The sequence below is a fragment of the Schistocerca serialis genome, chromosome 1, assembly GCF_023864345.2.
Source record: "Schistocerca serialis cubense isolate TAMUIC-IGC-003099 chromosome 1, iqSchSeri2.2, whole genome shotgun sequence".
In the NCBI taxonomy this organism is placed as follows: Eukaryota; Metazoa; Arthropoda; class Insecta; order Orthoptera; family Acrididae; genus Schistocerca; species Schistocerca serialis.
In genome coordinates, this window is record NC_064638.1 from 88,967,795 (window position 1) to 88,988,624 (window position 20,830).

General features: G+C 39.2%; 1 protein-coding gene across 1 annotated transcript in view; it reads right to left on the minus strand.

Moving 5' to 3' along the window:
- LOC126462349 (protein dopey-1 homolog) overlaps positions 1–20,830 on the minus strand; it is a 345,125-nt gene that overhangs the window by 264,076 nt on the left and 60,219 nt on the right. The window contains exons 10-11 of the mRNA XM_050096065.1: positions 12,809–13,076; positions 3,129–4,212 (exon numbers count right to left, since the gene is read on the minus strand). Coding sequence (XP_049952022.1) covers positions 3,129–4,212; positions 12,809–13,076 — 1,352 coding nt within the window. The remainder of the gene's footprint in view (positions 1–3,128; positions 4,213–12,808; positions 13,077–20,830) is intronic.

Sequence of the window (20,830 nt, forward strand, 5' to 3'; positions counted from 1 at the left end):
TTCTTAAGAAACGCTTTCCTTGCCATTGCCAGTCTACATTTTATATCCTCTCTACTTCGACCATCATCAGTTATTTTGCTCCTCAAATAGCAAAACTCCTTTACTACTTTAAGTGTGTCATTTCAATTCCATCAGCATCACCCGACTTAATTCGACTACATTCCATTATCCTCGTCTTGCTTTTGTTGATGTTCATCTTATACCCTCCTTTCAAGACACTGTCCATTCCATTCAACTACTCTTCCAAGTCCTTTGCTGTCTCTGACAGAATTACAACGTCATCGGCGAACCTCAAAGTTTATATTTCTTCTCCATGGATTTTAATACCTACTCCGAACTTTTCTTTTGTTTCCTTTATTGCTTGCTCAATATACAGATTGAATAACATCGGGGAGAGGCTACAACCCTGTCTCACTCCCTTCCCAACCACTGCTTCCCTTTCATGCCCCTCGACTCTTACAACTGCCATCTGGTTTCTGTAAAAATTGTAAATAGCCTTTCGCTCTTTGTATTTTACCCCTGCCACCTTCAGAATTTGAAAGAGAGTATTCCAGTCAACATTGTCAAAAGCTTTCTCGAAGTCTACAAATGCTAGAAACATAGGTTTGCCTTTCCTTAATATTTCTTCTAAGATAAGTCGTAGGGTCAGTATTGCCTCACGTGTTCCAACATTTCTACGGAACCCAAACTGATCGTCCCCGAGGTCGGCTTCTATCAGTTTTTCCATTCGTCTGTAAAGAATTCGCGTTAGTATTTTGCAGCTGTGATTTATTAAACTGATAGTTCTGTGATTTTTACATCTGTCAACACCTGCTTTCTTTGGGATTGGGATTATTATATTCTTCTTAAAGTCTGAGGGTATTTCGCCTGTCTCATACATCTTGCTCACCAGATGATAAGAGTTTTGTCAGGACTGGCTTTCCCAAGGTTGTCAGTAGTTCTAATGGAATGCTGTCAACTCCGGGGGCCTTGTTTCAACTCAGGTCTTTCAGTGCTCTGTCAAACTCTTCACGCAATATCATATCTCCCATTTCATCTTCGTCTACATCCTCTTCCATTTCCATAATATTGTCCTCAAGTACATCGCCCTTGTATAGGCCCTCTATATACTCCTTCCACCTTTCTGCTTTCCCTCCTTTGCTTAGAACTGGGTTTCCATCAAAGGTCTTGATATTCATGCAAGTGGTTCTCCAAAGGTCTCTAATTTTCCTGTAGGCAGTATCTATCTAACCCCTAGTGAGATAAGCCTCTACAGCCTTACATTTGTCCTCTAGCCATCCCTGCTTAGCCATTTTGCACTTCCTGTCCATCTCATTTTTGAGACATTTGTATTCCTTTTTGCCTGCTTCATTTAGTGCATTTTTATATTTTCTCTTTTCATCAATTAAATTCAATATTTCTTCTGTTACCCAAGGATTTCTACTAGCCCTCGTCTTTTTACCTACTTGATCCTCTGCTGCCTTCACTACTTCATCCCTCAAAGCTACCCATTCTTCTTCTTCTGTATTTCTTTCCCCCATTCCTGTCAATTGTTCCCTAATGCTCTCTCTGAAACTCTGTACAATCTCTGGTTCTTTCAGTTTATCCAGGTCCCATCTCCTTAAATTCCCACCTTTTTGCAGTTTCTTCAGTTTTAATCTACAGTTCATAACCAATAGATTGTGGTCAGAGTCCACATCTGCCCCTGGAAATGTCTTACAATTTAAAACCTGGTTCCTAAATCTCTATTTCACCAGTATATAATCTATCTGATACCTTTTAGTATCTACAGGGTTCTTCCATGTATACAACCTTCCTTTATGATTCTTAAACAATACTACAATACTAATCTTAATTAAATACAGCCCCTCCATGAAGCAGCAGGAAGAGTGAACATAGCAAACCAGCTAGAGAAGAATGGCACATATTCATTTGATAGGGAAATGAGTAAAGCAAAATCATGAAAGAGCATAAATCACTTAATATCATTTATGATAGTGACAAAATTCCAGAAGAAAACGGCCAGATAGTGTTGCACCTTCTACGATATCATTGCCATTTCAGTGCAATAGAACTTATCTGGGCTCAGTTGAAATCATGTTTTGCAGATAGAAATAATAGTAATAAATTAAGACACATTAAATTTTTTGTGCGTGAGGTATTGGGCAGTATTAGTCCCAGAAAGTGGAACAATGCTGTCACAGATAGGTGGCACATCTTAGAACAGATATTGCAACGAGAAGGTGCACTGAAACAAGGAGTGGAAGAGTCAATAATAACAAGAGAATATGATTGCAGCAGCAGTAACAGCGGTGGCAGCAGCAACAGCAGGGAAGATGGCGACAGTGACATAGGAGATATGGCTAAGAGTGAACATACTGAAGACTGTGGAGTCCGCTTTCTTCCATAAGATGCAGGTAAGAGGTGCACCTATGCATTAAAATGTGTATTTAAATACTGAAACATTGTAATCTTTATCTCAACATACATTTCTAAATCTTTTCTTTTTAACTGTGATGAGAGTATGTTTTGATCCCTCAAGGCTATAAGAGTTTTTTCAAGCTTCAGCAGCAGGACATCACAACAGCTCTAAAATTTTCTGGTGTGATATTCATAGTTGGGCTACCAACACATCGTAACAACAAACAGCTGCATAGTACCATTGGCAACGCAATCGCTGGTTGTCAATGACATTCTTTCAGTGGTTCAACTGCAGTTCATCTTGTCTGTAAACTTCACACATTTACTGAGTGACAGGTATCACTGCAACTCTCTTATGTAGATGGTTCAAATGGATCTGAGCACTATGGGACTTAACTTCTGTGGTCTTCAGTCCCCTAGAACTTAGAACTACTTAAACCTAACTAACCTAAGGACATCACACACATCCATGCCCGAGGCAGGATTTGAACCTGCGACCGTAGCAGTCGCGCGGTTCCGGACTGAGCGCCTTAACCGCGAGACCACCGCGGCCGGCTCTTATGTAGATCAAATATCAACTAATCGTCAATATTTTACAACAGCTGTTTATGTTCAACACAAAAAACTATTACTTTGAACATACAGATGAACTATAGCGATTGCCTCGAACAATTGAGGCTGTACATGTATTAGCAAAATCAACTGAAGTAAAAAGCACAGTATTTTACCTGTTGGCTCGTCTATCGGTGTTTCTGGAAGACAGTAAGTGGGAAATGTGGACAGTTCCACCAAGAGATTGCATGATACTTTTACAGGTGATTCCCACTCTTGGGCATTAGACTTGCAAAAGTATATTTTCCTTCTATTGTCATTTTTTCCTGATAGAGTAGAATAGTTATGTTTTTCCAGCTCTGTAATTTCTTCGCAGAACTGACAACTGTGATCATTGCTTTCCAAACACCTATTCAAAATACATATAAGCTTTTCAGTCCTTTCATCATCTGTTTCTTGTGGATGAATAATAAGTTGTTTGAAGAGAGAATCCACATCACAGCCCATTAACCGTTTATTACACATAAACTTCACATAGAATATTTTATACTGTTTTAAGCACTCTTCAAGCAATGACTGCTGTTTTGAAGGCAATAAAGGAGGTTCACACGACTCTTCTGAAACTGACTGACTAGTTATATCAGCTTCACTTCCCATCAAACTAGTTTCAGTATCTGTTAGCTGCGCTGCACTTCCGTAAGACAGATTGGGACTGAGTTTTCCTGAACTACTAATACTAATGTTCAGATGTCCATTGGCTGTAACTTCAGCAGCAGATTCATCGACTGTCCTTTCTTCACATAAATTTTCTTGAGAATTGGAACTCACTGTTACTACAACAGGACTAATTTCATCAATGACTTCATTTTTCTCACCAGACTGTTTCAAGCGAAACTTTGATTTCTTGTTTTTGTTTGAACCCTTACCACTGGATCTTGATTTTTTGCTTTTATCAGTAATATCTGGTAAAGACTTGCTGTGCTCTATGGGGCTACATACTTGGTTAATGGTTGTGTCTATCTGATCACTTGCTGATTTCCCATTTAGTGAACTAACCGCTACCACTGAGGGCTGCACTTTTGAAAGTATTTTTGCACACAGTTGGAGAGAACGTGCTATATCTTCTGCTGAGAGATTATCACAATGCTCTGTTAACTTGCAAATAATGTGAAGAAAGAGTCCTGGTAAATGCTCACTCGTGGTGTCCATATATGCCTCCAGAGATACAGCATCCAGAAGGAATTCTGCAAGTGTACATACCTATAAAAACAAAAACAATATATCAGTTTCTTGAAACTATGGAAACTAATGCTCAAATTAATCAAACAACACATTACTTATTATAATCCAGATTCAAAAGAATCTATGTTTATTAAACCTACAATATTCCTTTATGTAAGTACATTTGCAGATGACAAAATTTCTTTTCCAGTTAATTTTGCACTTTTAGCATCACGACAGTGTGATTTATGTTAAAATGCGAATATCAAAACATCGGTCTATTATACCATCATTGAAATAGAAGGATTTGGATAAATTATGATAAAATACAAACAAATTCATATACAAAAATGACATGTTTACTTTTATTTCTTTATTCTTCAGTGCCGAGTTTTTATTAGAAATGGATGCATCCATTTACGTTAATGCTTAACAAGTTTACAAAGGGGTATATTTGAAACACAAGCTGTACCAGTACTGTCAAACGTTCTTCATGGGTTGAAGTTGAAAAAACTGTGAATATTTATTTATTTTTATTTACACGTCAAGTTCTGTAGGACCAAACTGAGGAGCAAATATCCAAGGTCATTGAACATGTCAGTACATGAAATTACAACATAAAAGTAATAACAAATTAAAATTAAATGTTTATGAACCCAAAAAAAGTCAATCTATAAGTTTAAGTAAATGCAATCCACAATACAACAAGAATCAGCTTAATTTTTCAAGGAACTCCTCGACAGAATAGAAGGAATGACCCATGAGGGAACTCTTCAGTTTCGATTTGAAGGCACATGGCTTACTGCTAAGATTTTTGAACTCAAATTGTAGCTTATTGAAAATGGATGCAGCAGTATATTGCACACCTTTCTGCACAAGAGTTAAGGAAGTCCAATCCAAATGCAGGTTTTATTTCTGCGAGTATTAACTGAGTGAAAGCTGCTTATTCTTGGGAATAAGCTAATATTGTTAACAAGAAATGACAGTAAGGAATAGATATACTGAGGGGCCAATGTCAAAATACCCAGACTCGTGAACAGGGGTCAAGAAGAGGTTCGTGAACTTACACCACTTATTGCCCAAACTGCCTGTTTCTGAGCCAAAATATCCTTTTATAAGAGTTACCCCAAAATATAATACCATATGACATAAGCGAATTAAAATAAGCAAAGTAGACTAATTTTCGTGTCGAACGATCACTCACTTCAGATACCGTTCGAATAGTAAAAATGGCAGCATTAAGTCTTTGAACAAGATCCTGAACATGGGCTTTCCACTACAGTTTACTATGTATCTGAACACCTAGAAATTTGAACTGTTCAGTTTCACTAATTATATGCTTGTTCTGTGAAATTAAAATGTCAGGTTTTGTTGAATTGTGTGTTACAAACCGTAAAGACTGAGTCTTACTGTTATTTTGCATTAGTTTTGTGGTGTCACCGCCAGACACCACACTTGCTAGGTGGTAGCCTTTAAATCGGCCGCGGTCCATTAGTATACGCCGGACCCGCGTGTCGCCACTGTCAGTGATAGCAGACCGAGCGCCACCACACGGCAGGTCTAGAGAGACGTACTAGCACTCGCCCCAGTTGTACAGCCGACGTTGCTAGCCATGGTTCACTGACAAATACGCTCTCATTTGCCGAGACGATAGTTAGCATAGCCTTCAGCTACATTTGCTATGACCTAGCAAGGCGCCGTATTCAATTGCTAATTAATATTATGAAGCATGTATCATCAAGAGCGATGTTCTACAATTATGGATTAAAGTTAAGTATTCCAGAAGCTATGTACTTTTCTTTATAGCATTCATTATGTATCCTCTTTCAGACCTCACGCCAGCCTGCGTGAGTTTAAGCGCGTGCCTTTCGGCTTCCTCTCATTGTGTCTAGGCTGTCTTGTCTAGACACAACAAGTTTATTTTCTACAAGCCATGAACTTTGGTCATGAACTGCACTATTTGAAACCTAGCCAATGTTGCACACAACATCCTTTACTACCAAGCTAATGTCATCAGCAAACAGAAATATTTTAGAGTTACCCATAATACTAGAGGGCATATCATTTATATACGAGGGTTATTCCAAAAGTAAGGTCCGGTTATAAAAAAAAATCAAAACTAAAATGTTTTTTCAAAACAATTGTTTTATTTACATTCCTTACATCTTTATCTATTTTTCTACATAACTTCCATACTTATTTAAACATTTGTCACATCGTTCAACAAGCTTTTGAATGCCCATGTTATAGAAATCGGCCGCCTGTGACGATAACCAGTCCTTAACTGCTTCTTTCACTTCATCATCTGTGTCGAAGCGCTTGCCGCCGAGAAACTCCTTTAAGTAACGGAACAGGTGGAAATCACTTGGCGCCAGGTCCGGACTGTGAGGAGGATGGTCCATCTGTTCCCATCCAAATTTCTTGATCAGAGCTTGCGTTTCATTTGCAGTGTGGGGTCTGGCATTGTCATGCAACAACAAGATTCCAGACGACAAAAGACCACGTCGCTTATTCTGGATTGCACGTCGAAGTTTAGTCAGGGTAGCGCAGTAGGCGGCTTTATTAATCGTTGTTCCTCTCTCCATAAAGTCGACTAACAATACTCCACGTCTATCCCAGAACACAGTCGCCATAACCTTACGTGTTGAGATTGTCTGCTTTGCCTTGACCTTGACTGGCGATGACGTGTGACGCCATTGCATTGACTGACGTTTAGACTCTGGAGTGATGTGAGAAACCCATGTCTCATCCCCTGTGACAACATTGTCTAAAAGACTGTCACCTTCCTTATGATATCGCTCCAAAAAATCAAGAGCAAAAGCCATTCTTTTCATTCGTTGGGGCTCAGTAAGCAGCCTGGGAACCCAACGGGCACACAATTTGTGAAACTTCAAATGTTCAGACACAATTCTGTACAAAGTTGTTCTACTCACATTCGGAAAATGCATGTCTACGTCTGTAATAGTGAATCGGCGATCTTCACGAATTTTTTTGTCAACCGCATTGACCAAATCGTCTGAAATCACTGATGGTCGGCCACACCGTGGTTCATCGTGCACATTATCCCGTCCTTCATTAAAAGCTCGCACCCACTTGCGCACTTTACTGTCGCTCATTATGTTAGGACCGTACACTTCAGTAATCTGCCGATGGATTTCCGCCGCTGAATTGTTTCTTGCAGACAAAAACCGTATCACTGCCCTTACTTCACAATCGGCGGGCTGATCAATTGTCTTAAACATTGTAAAGTGACACTGTGAACTACACTCAGCAACAGTAACAAAGCGAATGGCGGCGTTTGACGCGCAAGGCTTGCCGGGAGTCGGCGCGCATGCGTGTTTTGTCATTGGCGCCAAATTTCAATAGTTACGGCGAATCGGACCTTACTTTTGGAATAACCCTCGTAAATAAGGAACAGGAGTGCACCCAACACTGATCACTGGGGCACCCCTCACTTGACCGTGCCCCACTCAGACCCCACCATCACAGCCATTCTCAACATTGTGAATAAGGAACTTTTGCTGTCTGTGGCTAAAGTAAGAAGTGAACCAATTGGGAGCTACTCCCCATATTTCATAATGGTCCAACTTCAGGAGCAATATTTTGTGATAAACACAATCAAACCCCTTAGTGAAACCAAAAACATGCCTAGCATTCGAAACCTTTTATTTAACCCACCCAGTACCTCATAGAGAAAAGAGAATATAGCATTTTCAGTTATTAAACGACTTCTAAAAGGCCAACTGTACATTTGATAGCAAATTGTGGGATATAAAATAATCAACTGTCCTTATATATACAGCTTTTTCAATAATTTAGGAAACACTGATGGCATAGAAATAGGTCTAAAATTGTCTACATTATCCCTTTCTCCCTTTTTGTAAAGCAGCTTTATTACTGAGTACTTTAATCGTACAGGAAACTGACCATTCCTAAAAGGAAAATTACAAATATGGCTAAGTACAAGGCTAACTTGTGCAGCACAGTACTTTAATATTCTGCTAGGCACTCCATCATAACCATGAGAGTCCTTAGTCTTCAGTGATTTAATTATTGACTCAATCTCCCCCTTGTCTGTATCACAGAGGACTATTTCAACCATTAATCTTGAAAAGGCATCTGCCAAGAGAGTTATATGATTCCCTGTAGAAACTGAATTTTTGCTTAATTCACCAACAACACTGAGAAAATGATTGTTAAATACTGTACATATATCTGATTTATCAGTAACAGAAATATTTTTACTACGAACTGACTTTATATAGTCGACCTTGTGCTGCTGACGAGGCACTTTCTCCACAACTGGCCACATGGTTTTAATTTTATCCTGCAAATTAGCTATTCTATTTGCATACCACATACTCTTTGCCTTCCTAATGACATTTTTAAGCACCTTACAATACTATTTGTAATGGGCTACTGTAGATTGAATGTGACTACTTCTGACATTCTGATATAATTCCCTCTTTGTTCTACATGATATCCTTATCCCACTAGTCAGCCATCCGAGCTGCCTATTACTGCTAGTACCCCGTTTAGAACGTTCTAATGGAAATCAACTCTCAAAGAGCATGAGAAATGTGTTAAGGAAAGCATTATATTTATCATCTATGTTATTGGCACTATAAACATCGTGCCACTCTTGTTCCTTGACATGGTTTAAAAAACTCTCTATTGCTGTTGCATTAACTTGTAATTACATGTGACATCTGTTTGAGTACAAAAAACTTCTAGTGTTAAAACTTGTGAATCATGGTCTGACAAGCCATTCACCCTTTTAGTAACAGAATGCCCATCTAGTAATGAAGAATGAATATAAATATTGTCTATGGCTGTGCTACTGTTCCCCTGCACCCTAGTTGGAAAAAAAAAAAAAAAAAAAAAAAACACAGCCTGCGTCAGACATATGAATTTAGGGGATCTACCAACATCCTTTTTCTTGCACCATCATATACAAAATTAATATTGAAGTCACCACATATAACTAATTTCTGGTACTTTCTACAAAGTGAATTAAGAACCCTCTCTAGCTTGAGCAGAAACACTCTGAAGTCAGAATTAGGGCACCTACAAACAACAACCGTTAGAAGTTTAGTTTCACTAAATTCAACTGCCCCTGCACAACATTCAAATACCTGTTTAGTGCAGTGCTGTGATACGCCTATGGACTCAATGGAATACTGTTTTTTTACGTACATAGCCACTACCTCACCCCGAAAGGAACTCCTTGAAAAACAGGCAGCTAATCTGTATCCTGGTAAAGGAAGCCTCTGAATTGTCAAATTATTTAAGCGGTGCTCTGACATACCAATAATTTCAAGTCAACATCTATAAGCAGTTCACTAACATTATCTCTAATACCTCTTATATTTTGATGAAATATACTAATTCCTTCTCTACTTGGAAACATTACATCCTCTGAAGGTGAGCCCTTAGATAGAGGGACTTCCTTTATACAGGTATACCTATCAGCTGACTCCAATTAAAAAAGAAGGGTGCAACTCTAACACCAATTAATACAGGAAATTTTCCATGAGTGATTCCACCACTACCAACTACACTGTCACCTATACACTTTGCCAGCCTCCCCTTTCCATACCTCTTGAGGTGCAGGCCATGCCTAGTGAAACCCAATCTACTGACAGACCCAACTGGCACCACACACACAAGCACAAGCTTTTGGAAAAGGAACTAATTCTTGTAACTCTGATAGTACACTGCTTCTAAGCAAGCATGATTTTTCATTTTGCACCTACTACTGAAATTGTTGAGCATTTCCTTAGCCATATTATAATGTTCTGAAAATACCATTGTAATCCCACCTGACATATCAATGGATCAAACGATATAATTATGAATACATCCACAGAGTCCGGTAAGTGTGGTGCAAAAGAAACATCTGCTGCCACCTGGTCAAAAGAAAACAACTGCAATACATTTAAGGGTGGCTGCAGACTGCCCTGTCACATGTCAACGAGCCAATGCCCATTCTGACAACTGATGATGACCCTGCGGTAATTGGTTTATTCCTGGACTGTGGTTTGAGCTTCATTGTTATCTTCTGACAATATTGGCTAGCTCACTGATTTACATATATACTTAATGTGGGACTATCTTTGTTCATCATTTAATTGACTGCTGTCTTTTCAGTGAATTAACTGACGACATATGGGAGCACAGAGAGCGCAATCTGCATCTCAGCATTTCCCAACCAAACCTACAAACAGTGTCCTTCAGAAATGACGTGCGAGTTATTCAACAATGATTCAGAGTACTGTTTTAACCATGAAGTCAGAAATCTTTTGTTCTGTGTATTTCCAGAAGAGTCAGGTGCTGTTAGTTTTTGTGGAATCATTCAGTACTGAAACCACATGTGCATGTTTACATGCTGGAAGCAACCATGTGACTGTACCAGCAATCTGTGGCCGGCTGCAAGACACAGTCTTCTCAGCCAACACAGCCAGTGCTGTCACAGATCCGACTTAAAGAACACTGCATGTTGCATCTGTCAGTTCAGTTAGTTATGACTGTCTAGCCTAATCGTTGTGCCTTGACACTCAGCCCCTATTATTGCTGAATATATGCCAACTCAGCCTGGCTCAAGGACTTTATCTGTGTGGTATCAACATTCAATACCACACTTGTTAGGGGTTGCAGTTATCGACCGCGGTCCATACTAGTATCGCTGGACCCGCAAGTCGAGACTAGCGCCGCTCCGTGGCTTGCAACAAGTCTCTAGCGTGAGCTCAGCCACTCTTGCTCGTGACATCAAGTAGGAAAGTAGTACAGCCTTCAGCCGATAGGAAGCAACCTCTCACAAGGCGCTTAGTTACAGTATGGCCAATGGGATTATTTTTCTCCCTGCACAGAATCCACCAATTCCTTGGTATTCAGAAGCAGGGTGACAAAGCAGTTTCTGTGGTCTGGATTTTGCTAGTGGAATTCACGATAAGTAAAAGAGGTTTATCAAACACTACACATATACCTTATTATATTGCTCCCCGTCATAGAACCACCAACTCCTTGGCATCCACAAGCAAGACAACAAAACAGTTTCTGTGCTTTAATTGTAAATGTTTGTGATTAATACAAGCTGTTTTGCAGAAGCAGACATACAACATGTATGTGTGCTTAAGAACACACACATTTGACTGTGTTGCAGTGATTTTCTCACTAGTGGTTTGTACACATACTTCCTTCATGATGGTGTTGTACTTCCCAGTATATGGCAATGAACCGGATCTTGCCACTTGCCTTATTTACATACGACCTTACTTAACTTTTAGGCTGCTGCAAATGTGCTTGTTACAAGCCATATTGAGCACTTAAGCACTTATTTGTTATTGCTTAGCCCATGTGTCTGTATTGACTGCCTATGTTTTGGATAGATACCCACTTGAGGCTGAATTAACTTGTGATCTATTTCATATCATGCTGAATATTTTTGTAGGGTTGACAATGACAACCACACCTGTTACTTAGGGTTTTGTCACCACTGAGGCAATATTAATAATGGGACTGTAAATGTTGTTCAGATACATAACAACAGTGACATTGAAGCTACACTACAGAGGAATTAATGTACTGGTATGATGAATTATTCCTTGACAAATATAGGGTTATCAAAAATATACATTTTTGCAGTTTTCATAGGAATTTACTAGCCATGACAAAAGCAGTATGTCTCTTCTTATTCCTCTCTGTTGTTCTGTTCCTTCTTCACTACCCATTCGTAATACGTGGTGTTCCAAAGCATTCCTCTCTCTATAAGTCAAGAAGTAAGTCCCTATGGGACCAAACTGCTCAGGTTATATGTGTATAAGTCAAGAAATGAGCATTACTTGTCAGTGTCCCTGACATTTTTTGATTGCTCGTCATGGGATGGTACTTGATATCTGCAAGAGAGGTTACTGCTTATCTTAGGGTGTTTTGTAACTCACGTGTCATATTACAATATTCAGAAGTACAAAATATCGCTATAATACAGCATCATTCATTGTGAACTACTGTAATAGCTTATTATACCCTTTTGAGAAATATGTTTCATTTACTCTGTCAGGTATCTTGTTGTTTTTATTTATTTATCTTGAAGTAGGTGTGCCTCAGTAGATTTGTGACTGACAATGGGTCCATAGGTATGAGGTTCAAACACTGGCCAGCTTTAGGATTTTTATCGGCCACTTATCATTATTTCACGCCCACCAAGGTTGGTTAATATGGAAAATGCCAAGTTGCATGTTGGTTTGGGGACTGTGTTAAATGGTTGGTACAGGTAGGTCTGTTTAAAATTTGGAGGAAGGTAAGGAATACTATTTCCAATAGGACCATGCCTAGTGAAGTGCTTCAGCATTCAAACCAACCTTTGGATTGATGAAAGCTTTACCTTACCTAGCTCAATGTGGCACTGACTACCAGTGATATAGCTAGCTCCGTGGTTATCTGTAAGGCTCAGTGATCTTCTTTATGTTCATATTACATGTTAATGCTAAATGCTACAATGTTTCAATGTCTACAAATTTCAAACATATGCTCAATTTCTACAAGTAGACAGTACATATACAGCAATGGCACAATTACAACCCAATTCCAAAGTTACAACCCACTATTCAGGTACATACACTCAAACATACTCTACCTCTAGGAGATTTGGTTGTCCTTGACCAACAGATTTCACTTCATCGTTAACTTTCAAATCCACAGGTTGTGAGATCTTTGCTGTATCAACAGTTGCTTGAGCACCACAAGCTTTATCAAAAAGGGTACCCAAGTAGACCCAAATGTAACATGGCTCAAGTGTGCTGAACAACAAATTAGCAGACTTCAGAAGCTCTTGGCTGCCTTTGTATGTAGCTGTGGAAGCAGCAGAAGCCAGTTTGCCTCCATCACAAGCTAAATAGAGTGTCCTAAAAAGAAATGCTTGTTAGTCTGCTGCTTATTTCACACTTTTATCAGCAAAGTTTGACAACTTCTAAACTGCATTTTTAGCTCATCCCCAATAAATTAAAATTAGAAAAGGAGATCAATATAAAATTACCAGCTGAAAACACAAAAGTGCAAAAATAATACAAATTTTCAAATATTCACAGCATAATTCATGTAGATGAATAAAATCTGACAGTTGATGGTTAAAGTTAAATTTAACTGTATTAGTTTTAGTGTTAGACTCCATTTACAACATAAGAAGAAAGTCATATCTGTACAATTTGGAAGAACACAAATAAGTGATTGTTGACAAATTCTGAAAATGAGTGCAGTCTTGACCGAGTCAATAAAGACCACATACGCCAATGATAGAATTCATTACCAACTTTCTGAGATTTTTCACAGATGATATAATTATAGGAAAGAAATGTCATGACCAAACTTCTTGTAAAACCTACAGGAATCTTGAACTAACATTAGCTGAAGAGTTGTAGGTCAGGTTTCCATGAACACTATTTCACTACATCTCATACTAACAAGAGAGTCCAAATATAATTACACATGTTAATACCTGTGTTGCTATGAACGTACACTCTCCTGGTGTAATACTCCTGACGGAAACCTCTTGGATTTCCAGACAGTTGGCAGTCTTAAAATACTACTTGGTTTCGAAGTGTATCATAATCAACACGTTCTGGCACTGCAGATGTCATAATATTTATACAAGCAGTAACCCCCTCTAAATGGTTGCAGACAGCTTGGTACTGTCCATTCAGAGGGCACATGGTGAGGGGAGTGAAGTTGCAGTGGTGGGAACAGCAAGTGTGCAAGAAATTGTTCTCTAATCTCTGTAAGGGCATTCCAGATGCATCGGACAGCGCATGGCATGTACCACCTGCCTTCTTCTTTGTCAGTACATCCATGATACAGGAAGAAGACACACGCAGACTTGTAGCTGCTTGCAATGAGCTGCCACCATCCAACACAATAGCAGGAATTGCAAACCATCCTGATACATAGGGCACATTTCATGTTCAATAAAGAAAGCCTCCCAGCTGAATTACAATGCCTGAGACAATGAAATAATGATTAGTAGGCACTCAAGAAGAGAAAATATGCGGCCAACTGGGAAGAGGAGAAAGAAGACAAGAGAGACACTTTACTTCCTTACTTGGGAACACTCTCAGTAAAGATCAATGTGTGCTTGAAAAATCCAACATAAAAACTATCTTCCAACTAGTGCCTATGACAAAAGAGCACCTTGGCTCTGTGAAAGACTCACTAAAACTGAATGTGCCTGGAATATACAGCATGTCTTGTGAATGTGGCCACATATACATTAATCGAATGCAGCGGATATCTTGAAACTCTGTGAGATGACACCAGGCACATATGACTGGGACAAACAGAGAAATCAGCAATAGCAGATGATAAAATAAAGGAAGACCTCATTTGTGACTTTCACAACACCAAGGTGCTATACCGGGAACCTGGATATTGAGACAGTTTTTATAAGGTAATCCACAGACATAAGGACTCAAGGGAATCTAGTCAGTAGGTACAGAGGAAACCAGCTTAGTTTGGCACAGAATCCCACACTAGTGGTGATACAAGAGTGTGCCCAGCACCATCCAGCTGCAAGACACATTCGAAATGCCCAGACAGAGTTTCGAGCACAGCCTCTAATGCTCTTGCTGATTTCATGCCTGCAAACTTATCTCTTCCCAAGTCGCTGGCCACATAGTTTCCAGTCACCTGCACCCAGCTGCACCATTAGTGGACCATTCCATGTCAAGTGGTCTAATTTTGGGGAAGGTTCCCCCATTACCATAGTAGAATTTGATGAAATTTTGTGTGAACATTTGCACATGTTCCCAATGAACATTGGCAAAGTTTTACATTCATCAATGTAATACTTGCCGAGATAATAGTCATCTGTTTGGCCCTGTAATGCAGCTTTCATCAATGCACCCCTGAGTTTTCAGCAACTTTGAGACAAAATATCTCCAGCAATATTTTCTTGAAAGAAACAAAACTAGGCTGCCTTGTACAATTTTTTGTGTTCTCTTATGAGCAATAATAAAGATTTAATAAATAATTCTCATTCAGACAATTTTAAGCAAATTTGGCTGAGGAAAAAAACAGCCACTAGAAAAAGTTGAAAATTATTGTAAAAAGAAATTAATGGGTATTTTCAGCCCACTTTATTGTAAAAACAGTTTCTCCAAATACTTTTACACTGTTATCATTAGAAAGGTCATGTTCTAAAGTACTAAAACACTAGATCTTTTTTGTAACAGTAGCAAATGAATTAAATCTTACATATTTTATTATATTTTACAATTGTTTAGTAGTATCAGGAGAAAGTAAAATCAGAAGTTCTAATGGACGGGAAGTGAGCTTTTTAAAAAAAAAAAACACGGGCAAAAAAATAACTTTTTTCTTTTTTTTTAAAGTGTTGAGCTCTACAAAATAATTATTTTTTTAAAATTAAAGAACATCAAGAACCCAATATCGAAGACAGTATTTTCTTTTTTTCCACTCCATAATATAAGGGGTTATCAAAAAGTTTCTGTTCAAAGACCATACAGTCCAGAATCAGCACACCAATCAAAGAAAATCGTCTTGGCGTTGAGGCAATCACTCCACTAATGCACCAGGTTGAAGGTACCCATTTGGTAAAACACCATGAACTGCTGCATGAAGCAGTTGTAACAGCCTGTGGCACATCCTCTTCTGACAGGAATCGTCGACCTTTCAAGGCCTTAAAAAAGGCTGGCCTCCCAGAGCGATCAGCATCTTATGCTGAATCATGGAACTTGGCATACAATTCCAAATTGTGGTTTTCAACATATACGCTGGCTCATGCACAGTCTTCATTCTCCAGCGGATGTCCACTTGTGTTTGGTCATTCAGCAGCCCAGAAAAAGAATAGCAACAGATTGGTCCTGTTCAGACACATTTGGTAATAATGTCACCATCGTTAACATTTCCGCATTTACCACACGCCAGTTGCAAAGATAAGCATGCCACACTAATTCCTTGTCTGCATGTTGGTGCTTGTATACCCATATCAGAGTTGTGCAACATTGCATATATGCTGAAGCAGTGCCCTCACATGGAAACTGTTTAATCACCCCTTACAATTTAGATAATTGCTTGAGCTTCTCAGCATGGCAGTTTGCAGTATGGAATTTAAAGAATGCATGCTAGATTGTTGAGACAATTGTACTGAACCTGAAACTACACATATGCAGTTGTTAGCTACACCATACAGCATGATCCACAGGAAATTATTGCATATAATTAATAGATCGATATCAAACAGGACACTCTGGACACAAAGTAAATGGCAGTGAATGACTTATTGAAGAAGTAGGAACAAAAATTTGGAGTCTGTCATACCATCATTACAGCACCAAACATCCATGTTTGCATATTACAGCCCTTAAATCTGGCCTTAGGGAAGACATAATCCTAATGGATTTTGCAAAAAATTATTCATTTATCATTCAGGACACAATGCAAGGATTTTACTGGGAAATATTCAAGCAACTCTCCATCCATTTGTCATTTATTTCCCCAATCTATCAGTTTTTGTGTAGCTAGTGGCTGTCTGTGACATGACACAATTGTTGCCCAGGCTTTTGTCAAGGATCTGATCAAATAGGTAAAATACAGTTTGCTCAGATTTACCATATCCATTATTTCAGTGATTGCTCCAGCATACAAAACAAAACTTTCAAAAAATTTCTCAAAGTTTGCTATCATAAAAAGGACTGGAAATATGGTACAACGGAATTTTTTGGCTACATGTCATGAAAAATCATCCTGTGATGGAACTGGGGGTAGAACAATGTAATTAGCAGCAAGAGCAAGCTTGCAACAGCCAGTCAATAGGCAGATTCTTGCACCTATAAACGTACTTGGCTCCTGCACTGAGAGCATTAAATTTGCTTCCATCGGCAAAGAAGAAATTGAACAAAATAAAAACTCACAAGAAGAGAGTTTTAAACATGGCATACTCTGGCAGGAACTAGAGAAAATCACAATTTTCTGCCAACTGATTAAACAATACTGCAGATCAGTAGAGTTTTGAAATAATGCATCACCTTTTTTGGTCAAAATTAGTGAAAATAATGAAGGAGGTATATTAACATCAGACCTTGAGCCAGGACAATATGCAGCATGCATTTATGAAAAAGAGTGGTGGATTGGAAATGTCTTTACCTCTGAATAGAAGGACATTAACAGGTTTTATGCACCTGCATGGTCCAGCAAATTCGTTTGTATTGGTCATCACAGAATGACAAATGTTGGGTTCCAGAACAGCACACTGTTGCACTTACTGCAGCACCATCAGAGGTATCATCTTGTTGTCAGTATGGTTTTTCTTGCAATATTCAACACAAATTTAATCAAACCTCTAAAAAATTCAAGTATCTTTGAGTAAAGATAAGGTTAAGATCTTAAAGAAATCTCTTCTAGCTTTGGCCTGGGGCACTTAAAATGTACCATCAAGACTGGAACCCTGCAGAAACAGAACCATATCAGGCTTGGGATCATTTGGTAAAGAAACCTACCTGTGGCTGCTATTGCATAGCTTTGGGCCTGGCCCCTGTGGTGATGGGGATGCTGGTTTTTCTCACTTTAAAAGAAACCAGCAGTGGTTAAGCCAACAGAGACTAAAGCAAAAATGGCTCTGAGCACTATGGGACTCAGAGACTAAAGCAACACATTTATAAAAATTTTCATGTCCCATGTAAACTGCAAACTTTTTGGACAGAAATTTGCTATACTTCAGATTGGAATTAAACTTGCACATGAATAGCATCACAAAGTAGAAAACAGTATCAAAATTCTCATTAACATGAATCCTTTTCCAAAAAATGTCCGGCAGACTGCTATGAACTTGACCAAAATTAACGCAATGTGACAGTGATGTAAAACTTGAAGGCAGTTAATAGAATGTGTGTTCCAGGTATTCTGCAACAATTTTGCTACCATGACCTCCAGTGCCTTGGTAATGGATAGTTAAATTTTGAAGTTTATAATTAGTTTGATTCCGTAGTTATTACAGCAGAAAAACTACCTCAAATGTGTCATGAAGGGTCACAACAAAAATGTCCTCCTTTTTTTGGTACATTTTCCACTTCTTCCGACTCGAGGTTTCCCATTCATCAGAAATTTTTATATTGCCTTCCCCACAGTGTATTAAACAACTGCAAAGCATAATTAATTATGACAGACTTAATTTGAGTACAGGTGGAACATGGGTGTTTCTTCATGGTGCTTTTACTTTGTTGTTGCACACTGCATTGCACAACCAAACCAACTTTTTCAGATGTTTTGGAATATTGTCTTTCTAATGAAAATGATTTTAAGAAGCCTGCAGAAAATACTTTTTTTGTAAAAGTGGGCTAACAGAGTTGTAAAGCTAATGTAGGCTACCACAGACTATCGTAAGGAAGCGTAGACTACAGTATTTCCAGAATGAAATTTTCACTCCGCAGTGGAGTGTGTGCTGATATGAAACTTCCTGGTAGATTAAAACTGTGTGCAGGACCGAGAATCAAACTTGGGACCTTTACCTTTCGCGGGCAAGTGCTCTACCGACTGAGCTACCCAAACATGACTCACGACTCATCCTCGCAGCTTTAATTCCACTAGTATCCCATCTCCTACCTTCCAAACTTCAGAGAAGCTCTCCTGCGAACCTTTCAGTACCAGCACTCCTGGAAGAGAGGATACTGTAGGGACTTGGTTTTGCCACAGCCTGGTGGATGTTTCCAGAATGAAATTTTCACTCTGCAGAGGAGTGTGCGCTGATATGAAACTTCCTCGCAGATTAAAATTGTTTCATTCTGGAAACATCCCCCCTGGCTGTGGTAAAGCCAAATCTCCGCAGTATCCTTTCTTCCAGGAGTGCTAGTTCTGCAAGGTTTGCAGGAGAGCTTCTGTGAAGTTTGGAAGGTAGGAAACGAGGTACTGGCCGAATTAAATCTGTGAGGATGGGTGGCGAGTCATGCTTAGGTAGCTCAGTCGGTAGAGCACTTGCCCGAGAAAGGCAAAGGTCCCGAGTTCAAGTCACAGTCTGGCACACAGTTTTAATCTGCCAAGAAGTTTCGTAGACTACAGAAGTTTTCCTAAGGGCTTTGGTCAGTTAAGGTTGTACTCGCATTACCGTACATTAGGTGTGTTGCATACCTATTGGGCATTACCTCATAACGATTGCTTTCTTTATGTATGCAACCAATGTCTTAGCTGATTCAGCTGAAAATCAGAAGTGGTAAACCATCTAGAAACTGTGGGAGGATATACACAGGGCCCCATAACCTAAGGAACATTTTTGTTCTTCATAGTTATCTTCATGTCTGTAACTTAACAATAAAAGTTCTTATAGCAAAACTTAACTTGTCAATGTTTAATTGAGACTTTTTTAAAAAACTGATGATTTCTAGGTTGCACTTGAATATGTCATACAGGGAAAGCTAGAGGCATCAGAAATGTTGTGACAGCAGTGAATTTTGATTTGAGGGAGTGGGAAAGTATTGGGGAGGCTATTCCTCATTTCTGGGTATAACAGGTGCCCATAGCTCACATGGAGAATGCAGTTAACTGGTGTGTACAATAATGGTACAGATCAGGTCATTTGCAGTTAGTTGCAAGATATATGGCAACAGATAAAAAAATTTACTCACCAACCGGCGGCATGAGAACACACGTATAAAAGTACTAAAATTTGCAAGCTTTTGGAGTCACTGGCTGCTTCTTCAGGCACAAGGGTTGTCTGGGAAGGAAGAGGGGCAAATAAAAAGGACTGGTGAGTTTTAGGAAATGGGTAGAGTTCGGAAAAGTCACCCAAAACCCTGGTTCAGGGGTGATGTGCTGAACAGGATGAGAAAGAATGACTAATTTCTGGGGACTGCACCGGATGAGATTTGAAAACCTGAGAGTTCAAAAGTGGAAGACAGGGTAATACGCAAGACAGAGATTACTGACCAAACATCATGTAAGAGTTAATGAGTGTGAAAAGCTAAGCACATTATATGTGGAAGAGGTAAGGAGGAGGGAAAAACAGACAGATCAGAAAATAAAAGGTACAGTAACCTAAAAGGAAGTGAAGAAAGGAACAGATACTGAGAAGAAATGGTCAGACTGTAGAAATTAACAAAAATTAAGGCCTGGTGGACGGCAAGAACCAAGGACATGTTTTAACACAAAGGGCATGTTGTACAACACCCTGTCGAAGAGCATGCTCTGCAAAATAATAGTAGTAATGTCAGAGCCTGTTTCAGCATATATGCCGTATGAAATCTTCCCCCAGATACCAGTTTCTCAGACCCCTGCATGTGGGAACTGGCATTATGACACGTCCTTGATTCTCGCCATCCACCTGCCTTAATTTACATTTATTTCTTTCCCTTTTGGTTTTCTATATCCTGTATTTTCTGACCTGTCTATTTTTTCCCTGCCCTATCTCCCCCCCCCCCCCCCCCCCCTCTATCATACAAAATGCACTTAGCTTTCAGTTCTTATAGACTTGAGCATAATGTTTTGTCAGTAATCTCTGTCTTGTATGTTGGCGACTTTTCCAAGCTACACCCAGTTCCTAACCCTCACCAGTCCTTTTCCTGCACACTTTCTCCTTCCTCTTCCACCCTTCCACCAGAAGTAGGAGCCACTGGCCCCAAGAGCTTGCAAATTTCAATACCTTTATATGTGTTTTCTGCTG